The 10,177-nt window shown below is 36.9% G+C and overlaps 1 protein-coding gene across 3 annotated transcripts; it reads left to right on the plus strand.

The window, feature by feature from the left end:
- Positions 1 to 445: 445 nt before the first annotated feature.
- LOC112554223 (arrestin domain-containing protein 3-like) lies at positions 446 to 8,117 on the plus strand. Of its 3 annotated transcripts, none has more exons than XM_025221900.1 (8): positions 446 to 650; positions 1,839 to 1,927; positions 3,284 to 3,430; positions 3,575 to 3,801; positions 4,279 to 4,461; positions 4,961 to 5,143; positions 5,376 to 5,613; positions 6,099 to 8,117. In XM_025221900.1, the coding sequence occupies exons 2-8, from the start codon at positions 1,915 to 1,917 to the stop codon at positions 6,245 to 6,247; spliced, it is 1,140 nt and encodes a 379-aa protein (XP_025077685.1). In that variant the 5' UTR covers positions 446 to 650; positions 1,839 to 1,914; the 3' UTR covers positions 6,248 to 8,117. The 3 variants fall into 3 exon arrangements, with proteins under 3 accessions (XP_025077685.1, XP_025077683.1, XP_025077684.1); XM_025221898.1 differs by having other exon boundaries at positions 447 to 650; positions 1,806 to 1,927; XM_025221899.1 differs by lacking the exon at positions 446 to 650 and adding an exon at positions 685 to 1,599 and having other exon boundaries at positions 1,806 to 1,927.
- Positions 8,118 to 10,177: the final 2,060 nt, after the last annotated feature.

The raw sequence follows: 10,177 nt of genomic DNA on the forward strand, positions 1-10,177 counted from the left end.
TCATTTTCCATGTAAATATTTCAATCTGTCAAAAAGTTAATTTTGTAAAGGTACAGAATAGAATTCAAGGAACACGACACACACAAACCCACACACAGTTCTTAAACATCACATAGGCAGGTTCTGACCCTGACATGTCATCTGCAGCAGACAGCATATAACAGACAACACAAGCAACAATAAAAGACATTAAAAAGAAAAGACGAGAACTAGTAAAAACCGAGACTAACACCACAAAAGAGGGTAGAGGCAAACAATCGCATACTGCAAGAGAATGAATTGTAATATACAGGAGACCACCCTCCAAACCAAGTTTCACACCCCAGCAAGACTCGATGTTGAAGCGAGGCATGCAAAGAGAATGTAGTGAACCTTACAAGAACAAAATACTAAAAAGTTAAATTTAACAGTTGAAAAACAAATGAAACTTTTAGGTTCAAATTATTACAGCTTGCAAGTGATGTGGATAGTGGACTATTTTCGCTTCATATTCCTGCGCGAGTGGGTGTTTAATCGTCTGCTAAAGAGTAAATACGTTTCTAAGTGATAGCTTTGAGCAAGGCAAGAAACTGTTTTTCCAAATATAGGCAAATGACCACCTCAATAATTATGTTCTCGAAATTCTAGCGTACAGACATCATCATACACAGGTAAAACTCTTACTATACTTTTATTTTACCACCTTAACCCACGGAAGTACACATTCTATACAACGACCATGCAGGCTACAGTACTGGACTGTTTTCCGCGGTTACATAAACATTGTCATTTCTTAGGATTTTGTGACTGCAGAAATTATGTACGCAATTGCTTTAGTCATATCAGAACCCATTACACATGATACAATCACCCCTACCATTTACCGCGGAATTGAACTCCTACATTCATAGTTGGTGCGTGGATCGGTTGTCTAGCTGTGGCTGCTGAATGTGTCTGCTAGTAACTCAAATAAAGATTTTGTCTGATATTACTGAGTGATCATAGAATTTGAGTAATAAATGCCTTATTCGAGTAGCACGCGATGCCACGAGCCTTATAACTGTCGGGTATAAATTTAAGGTGTACATACTATATAAATGGTTCGTAACAACACGTACACCTCTCCCTTCCTTCTGCTCTGTACCACCCATCCCCACCTCTACACCCTTTCGTTGAGTGGGATCGCACCCGACACCTCAGGATTTGTACAGAATTCGCTTACAACTTATATTAATAAAAATGTGCAAGCAATATTTTTACAAGGAAAAATGTATAAGCAAGATTAACGTGATACTAAAATGCAGATGGGTTAAATTTATTAGTTGCATATACATAGTGGTTCAAGATCTCAGTCAAGGGACAGGGGCATGCATACTAGCCGGTTATGAATTTTTCCCCAAAGAAATATATAGGAACCATATATGGCCGTACTAGCTGGTTTATTACCTATATGTTGTGTAGCTGACTTGCTCCAGTTGTTCCAGCAGTTGAATGGATACTTTAACCCTTTAGAACTCCTATATAGGAGGCTGGGTAAGACATCTGTGAGGGCACCACCATCACAAGACAGTTGGCCTTCATAACAGTGTTATTAACACTTTCCTTCTCTACAACTGAAAGGTTATACAGGGCTAACTTTACCATCATAGTGAAAATTACTTTTATTGGCCAGCTGCTGAAATGGTTTTGAAAAAATATAAAGATAAGAATGGAAAAACGTGTCAGATGCTGCTTCCATTATTCCATCATTCCCACCCCAGTCAGCCTTTTCAAGTGTCTGAGTTACTGAAGTACCAGAAAAGAAAAAGTGTTACTTTTATTTGCAGCAAAATGGGCAAACTGAACATCTTTGAGATTAGTTTCAGCAACATCCAGGGTGTGTACTATGCTGGTCAGAATGTGCTGGGTCACTGTACTGTGGAGCTAAATGAGGAAATGGCAATGAGAGGTGATATACTTTTGTTCATCTTTACTTTGGTGCCTTTTCTAATCCTAATGTTAGTCTTTCTTCATGGTGAATTTGGCTCTTTTTGATGTCCTTTGAAGAGATAGGTTAGATGGCTATTTTTATTCCACTGTACATGTGCACGTGTGCATGTTTAGCACCCCAGTGGCCACAAGCACATTGATGCCAAGGATGACTAGTTTTTATGTGTATGTGCAGTGCACGGGATGGTTTGATAGCAAAAGATTGATATTATGGGTGAACGACTGTTTGGTGGCAAAGATACATATTATGTACAAATTATTGTTTGGTAGAAGATGCTATTAATGAATGTTTGCATATTGGCATGAAAGTGTTTTAATATGTACAGTATTCCTTGGGAGTAAAGAAAAAGTAAAAAACACAGAATGAATGTGAAGGACAGTGAGAGAGAGAACAAAAGCATGCTTATCTCTTGTTTACATGTGTTCATATACTTTAATTTACTTGACTACGTATGCAGGTATACACAAAGAGGTTGGAAGAAGGAAAGAATGAGTGCATGATGGAAAGAATTAGTTTGTTTCACTTTTTTTCCTTTTTATTTTCTGTTGTTGCTGATGTTGGTTTATTTTTATTATTTGTCATAAACCAACCAGAGAGTGTGTGTATATGAATAATAAATACTATTTATAAAGATATGAATGTGTGTGAATATGTATGGATTTTTTAAAATATCTTAATACCCCTTAGAGGGTGACAGAATAAAGAATCTTGGATCTCTTGATAGAGAAGATGCATATAATGAACAAAAGACTGGTAATAGAAAATACATATTGTAAACAAATGACTGTGTGGTGATGGAGCATGTATATTATGAACCAGTCTACTTTTCTTTATCTCCATCTCTCCCCCTATCCCAGTGTGGTCCAGTGGCCCAACGGTTTGTGCTTGTCACCAATACAGTGAAGGTTGGCTGTCCTGGGTTCAGCTCATGCCTCATGGCAAGCTGCTGTTTCTCTGGAAGGGGCATCTTTTTACAGGGTTGGCTGTCTTGTGATATAGCCTTCGTTGCTGGCTCAGCGTGAAACACCGATTCCCACCCCCACTCTCACCCCACTCTCATTCACATTTGTTGTGAATGCCACACCCAATCACTGACAATTATAAGCTATTGCTTTTAATGTTCAGACTCCACTATTGAAGGAAATCCTTACTAAAAATCATATTACAAAATCAATTTTGTAACCAAATATTTTCTAAAGTATTGCTAATGCCTTACAAAATGTTTGTCATTATACACTTTAATATGTAAGAATTTTTTAACATGTGTATGCACAGCTTAGCAGAAAGTTAACCAGCAACAAATTTTGTGTGCAGGTATCAGATTAAAATTTCAGGGCCAAGCAGATGTTTATTGGACAGAAACTGAAACAAGAGGAACTGGTGATGACCAGCAGACTGTCACAGAATCTTACTCTGCCAAAGAGAAATATTTTGAACAAGAGGTTCTGTTGTTTGGAATTTGTAAGAGACATTAAATTGTTTTGCTTTCCTTGTGTGTTACCCAACAGATTATACTTTGAATATACAGATGTTTACGAATAAAGACTAAGGAAAACTATAGATGACCATCTGACATCGTTCCAAATTATTCATTTGTCATTACAGGGCCAGCACAGGGAAGGGATACAGTAAAACTTTCAGCTGGACGAACTGTTTTCCCTTTCTGCTTTGTTCTTCCTCCAAACCTTCCCTCATCCTTTGAAGGATCTGATGGTCATGTTCGATACAGTGTTAAAGGTATCATTGACAAGCCCTGGAAATTTGATCACACAACTAAGCGACCTTTCTCCATCATTAGCATCTTGGACTTGAATGCAGACCCAAGTGCTATGGTATGATCAGTTAACTGCCTGTAGGGATTGCAGGCTTACATGTACTTGCATATGCACACATATTCATTCATTATGACCATGAGCATAACAACACATGTAGTTAATATTATATGTGGTAATATACTACCTAAAAGAAGGTAGTTTAGCAGAAATGAATTTACAATTATTCTGTCATTACACTTTTTGTTGTGTCCAGTCATAAAATTTACATCGCCACATATTGTCAGATGGTTTCTGAATCTCTCAGCTGACCTAACTCACTGCATAGCTTACTTATTCTGAGAGGTTTTATCTTCCATCATTCTTGTATTCAAGATTTTTTCCTTTGTAGCATGAGGACTCTGAATCCACAAATCAAACATAGTAGCGACGATGTAATAATTGTTGTAAGGTGTGCTTCTATATTTTAGAACATGTGTGATATATTTTTATGTGCCAATTTCTATTTTTATAATGATTTTAACCGTTCTGTCTTAGATGCCAGTGGATGGTTATAACCAGAAGACCATTTGTTGCTTGTGTTTTGCAAGTGGCCCTATTACTGCATCATTTCACCTTGAACGCCGTGGTTATGTTCCAGGGGAAGTCATTAGACTGTTTGCAGATATTAGGAACAATAGTTCACGTAAAATAGATAAGTCCTACATAGAGTTGAAAATGGTAGGTATTTCTTTGATCCATCCAATATTGCTCAAATAAAGCATGTGTTATTTCCCTTCCTCTCCTCCATGCATGGATATGCGTAGACATATTTCCATTTGTAAGCAACGACTCAGATTATAAAATGGATAGACATTTTCACAACTTGGCATTGAGCCAAGCAAGAGAAGAAATGCAGAATCAGAATATCAAAATTGCAAAATTGAAGCTGATGATATTTTGTGCTGTGTTTTTTTGCTTTCTGTTACTGAAGTTTATATTTACTAGCTATTTTCACAGTTTAAAACACTGCTGTTTGTTTTCTGTTATTTTGATATGACTCTGCATCATGCTACAGCACTTGTTCAATATTTCTTGCTTTTTGCTTGGTTTGACTTCAGCTGTAGGACTTAACTGTTTTCAAGCCCTCTGTGGCTGATGGATAATACAAGGCACATTCTATGAAGCCACGAAAGGTGATGAAGTCTGAAGTTGATTTTTCTTTTCAATTTTTTTATAGGTAACAGTATATCATGCAACCACCAAGAGCAAGACCACTGCAAAGGAGATTGGCAGAATTGTTGAGGGTCCTATTTTAGAGGGGCAATCTTTTTCATGGGAGGGCCAAGAGTTTGTCCTTCCACCTCTGCCTCCTTCGCATCTTGCAGGATGCAAAATTATTGACATCAAGTACATTTTGCAGGTAATTACAGTGTCTTGACCATAAAATGCCCTTTACTGGGTGACTGAACTTATTGCAGTGTATGACATTTTTCTCACAGCCAAACTGAAAAATGTGATTTGATCCTAGAAGTTTTCAAAATAGTTGCAAATACAACAGATCAATGAAGAGTTTTATGAGAAGAACTGGAGTTAAGCTTACTGTTGGTAAAAATCCCAACACAATGCATCTTCTTTATTCTGCACTTGTGAAGCTGAATGTTGACCCTTCTGGGCCTGCACTGGACCTGGAAGTTCCTCTAGAAATCATCATTGGCACTATCCCCCTGCGTCAAGTTGTACAGCAGTTTCCTCCTCGTGCTCCATCTCCTCTTCAACCATTATCTGGATTCCATCAACCTACAAGTGGACAATATGCTGGTGCCAGTTCTCAGCCCTTAGATCCCAGTGCACCATGGGAACCTGTGATGCCCAGCAACATTCCCAACATGCGTATGTTGTTTCTGAGAACATACAATACTTTCCTTTATTTCTCTGAACTGCACGGTTTTCTCTTTCTCATGCTGTGTGTCTGTGTGTGTGAGTGATCTAGTGGAATAGATAGAATTTGAATGAACACATCCATAGGTAGTAACATATTCTTAGTTTTCTTATCAATCATCACCAAAGAGATGTTAAAGTTCTATCAAAGCCAGACAGCTTTGCTAAAATCTGCATGCAACACCTTCAGGGTGCGTCTCTTGATTGTTAATGGTCGTCTTTGGAGTGACAATCCATCTCAGTTGATGTGCACTTGGCATCTTGGATTAATTGTTAATCTTTGATGTATGATCAACTTTCTATGAAGACTGAACATTTCTTTATATTTATGTGAACAACTTTACTGTGGAGATATTTCAACCATCTGTACACTTTTGTGTACAGGGTTACCAGTCACTCACAATTTATTATTGTTAATAATAATTTTTTTTTACCAGCGCCACCCTCATACAGCGAATGTGTCCTTGGGAAAGTGAATGTGAAAGATGAAGGTGACAGTCAGTATACTCGTGGGGTCCTGGAGTTTGCTCCTGTGTACACTTACTACGACTGGGGTCACCAACCCACTACCATGAGTGGGAAATAAATCAGCTTTGTTTAAATCACTTGATGTAAGTGCATACTGAGTATATACTTTTCATACGTTTATTTAGGATGATGCACAAATGATATAGAGATACAAAAATTCATAAAAAGCCACACTGAGATTAATTGTGGCATTTGATGCCTCTGATCATTTCATTTTGTTTGAACAACTGTCCTTGAGTTTTGGTGCTGGGAGAATGGTGCTGACATGAATAGAATTTTATCTAACATGCCACAGTTAATGGCTGTTGTCTTCCTCTACTGCTTTAAACTATGGCTTTCCTTGGTGAATGGGTAGAGGGTTGTGGGTGTCTGTACTTGGTCCTGTTTTCTTCGTGTTGTGTCTGCAACCTTTGAGTTCCACCATCAGATCTTGTGGTCATCTCAATCACTGCTGACAATTCAGTGATCCATCTAATGTTTCTAGACTTGCTTCGAGCATTAGATACTTGTATTGAAATGCAGACTGGTTACTAAGCTGAAAATAAGACAGAAGCTGTTCTCACAGGCACCGAAACTTGATTTTCACTCACGTTTTGTTTTCATTGCGAGATTACATTTTCTGACTCATTTTGCAATCATTGTGTTTATTTTGACTCACATTTATCTGTGAATATACATAATCTTTAAAATACTAATTTTTTCTTCATCTCAGCAAGAGTTGCAAATATTTGATAAATATGGATATAATATCATGGAAGTGACCGACTAACATTTTGTGTCACTTTTTCATGTTTAGATTTCCACAATGTATTTTTGCCAATTCAACTGATTTTAAGTTGAACTGACTTCAGAGAATCCATTGTTCTGTGTAGGCTTTACCACATAGTCGACTCAGTTATGATACCTCACTGGGCTTCCCATTATAACATAAATTGAATACAAAATGGCTCACCCTGTACTTGTGAAAATGACAGAAGACAGTATGATGATGTTATTAATGCACGTATTCATGATTGGCATGCATGCAAGTTTTTAATGTGTCCACAGATGCATCATTTGGGATTGAAAGACTGCATATTTTTTATGCACATCATTTATTTCTATAATCCCTATATGGTATGACATATTTAAGGCATGTAGTAATGAAATACATATAATATATATATGCACACACAAATAAATAAAAATAGTTTACATCATATATTTAAGCACTGCGATGAATAAATAACATAGTAGAATTTCTAGAGTGAGAGTGAAAATTTGTGTCCAATCTACATTCAGTTGTTTAGAACCTGGTTGCAGTACAAATGTGATGGCACGTATGATTGTGCATGTCCTAGAACCTGAGAACATGCTTATATCAGAGATGCATGCAGCCAGATATTTGCATGTCTTTATTACAGAAAACTCTTAGTCTCTCTCCGGTGGTTTGTTTAATTGCTAAAACTATTAACTTCTCATACAATTTCCACAATAATTACAATGTAGACAATGTAATCTCTTTAACTATAATCCCACATTTTGCATAAATACATACCATGCATATTTAATACAACAGTTCTTTCATATCCCATGTCACTGACCGTTACAGTGGGAAGATTTTCCACTTGCGTGACGTTGTCTCTGTGGAACTGATATCCTCTATGTTTCACACAACAGATCATGTTTAGGTTGACAGTTTATTCACCATACAACTTCTCAGTGTAGGCATGGCCTCATGGAGGTTGATGTCCTACTCGCAACACGACAGTGTGGGGACTCTTGGGTCGGAAGCTTTCAGGCTGTCTGACAAATCTGTTGTTCTGGCTATCTTCCGTCTCAGCCACACAAACAACCCCCCCCCCTCAACACCCTCCAAAAAATAAAAACTGTACCTAGCTAAACATCCTTCATCTCTTTGAACAATAAACTTCTTTAAGAAATGTTACCTTGACTTTTTTTTTTTTTTTTTTTTTTTTTTTTTTTTTTTTTTTACAAATAATTAAACGTACGTCGTCACAGTAACCACAAGAAAGTTTTCCACTTATGATGTACAAAACTGGTCAGGCCATCGAAATATAAATGTCTACCTGACGTTAGAGAAAGGGTTCACTGCTACACGTACCTTTCTTGATGGAAATAACACAATGCGCGCTCTTTCACATTCCGCTCCGCACGTGCGACTTGACTTGTCTGTGCACAAAACATTCTGACTCAGAGCACATAAATTTCTTCACATTTTAAACAAAATGTTCCGTGTCACCTATAGGCGAAAGTTGGTACATATACTAACATATTGAATGGCAGATTGTGCAATATGCAGCATGTTTTCACAGCAGCAAATAAAGAGAAAATACAAAATTAAACGTGAATAATGTGTCTTGCTGATACCTCTAACGCACAAGTTCGTGTTTTTATTAACATTTTATTACCTTTCTGAATTTTTATCTTTGTAACTAAGATCAGTAAATGTTATCTTTATATACATATCAACAATGCTTACAAAGAATTTATTTATTCATACAATATTTATGTTTATAATAAAAGTTTTTGATATTTCACGTTTCCACTTATTTATGCACGTGTCGAGTGGCAGCGTGAAAGGTTTATTAAGCAAGTTTTCTTTAAACAGAAATTGATTATCAAAACCTTATGGAGCCAGTCGTATAGCATATTTCTAAATTTAATTACTTGTAGGCCTTAAAATCTATTTACATAATCAGTTTTATAGAAGTAAATTGCACAACACAATTTTTAATTATTTTTTTAGCTGTTCGTTCACGTCAACACAATCTTTAGTATGCGGTTGTGCAAGGAACTTCAACGGCAAAGAAATTATTTTTAAATATGTTTCAAACTCTTCCTTAGAATATTTCTAAGTTTTAGAAGCGTGCATTGGTTCCAGGAGCTTGACTGATGATGTATCCGATGTTTTACTAATGACATCACGACTGATGACTTATCCTATTAATTTGACAAATGACATCACGACTGATGACTTATCCTATTAATTTGACAAATGACATCACGACTGATGACTTATCCTATTAATTTGACAAATGACATCACGACTAGCTGATGACGTATCCGACTATTTTGACTAATAACATCATGACTGATGACGTGTCCGACGATTAATTTTTGACTGATGACGTACTGCAGTGGCGTTGTATGATTGGACAACGTGACCAAACACCTGTTAATCACAAACTTGTATTACTGGACTGCTGGCAGTTATAACTACTAAAACGAGGCTGGTGTGTACAAAGCTTCTGGTTTAGTCACATTCATTGTTTAGGCTCTCCGAGACTAACACAAGAAGCTAAGCATTGGTCTCGGCAGACGGACAGCTATCCACCTACACGTCCATAGGTTAATTAACTAAGGTGTTAGTTAAACAGATCAGAGATAAGCAAAGTAGGTTATCAAGCATTTTGAGTGCATGCATTCATGCAGTTAGTTACGTGGGCAGTACAAGTGATAAACAAAGTAAATAAGAGGGAAACAGGAGTAAGAATAACCTAGAGTGTATAGTGAATATAGGAGTAAATTAGAGGGAAACAGGAGTAAGAGTAACCTAGAGTGTATAGTGAATATAGGAGTAAATAAGATGGAAACAGGAGTAAGAATAACCGAGAGTGTGCAGTAAATGTAGATGGTGAAGAAGACAAAGGGGAGGAACGAGTGCTGTGTGTACGAGCGATGTTGGGTTGACAAGGCCAGGAAGGTTATCCTGCATCCCAGTAACTCATGCGACTATACATATTCACGCTACACATTTTTATCTACACTACAAGGTTTTATCCAGGTATGTCTAATGTAACAGAAAACATTACAGTGGAGACAAAACGTATCCCCCCACCCCATCGTGTCTTACTGTGTATATTCTTGCTCTTTAATTTCTTGCACTTTGTATATTATATATTTGTACTGAGCTTCACATCAAAACAACTAATAAAGTTACTAACATTGTTACTCTCATCAAAATTCTTTTGTGAAAGAACGAAAA

The sequence above is a fragment of the Pomacea canaliculata genome, linkage group LG13, assembly GCF_003073045.1.
Source record: "Pomacea canaliculata isolate SZHN2017 linkage group LG13, ASM307304v1, whole genome shotgun sequence".
Taxonomy (NCBI): Eukaryota; Metazoa; Mollusca; class Gastropoda; order Architaenioglossa; family Ampullariidae; genus Pomacea; species Pomacea canaliculata.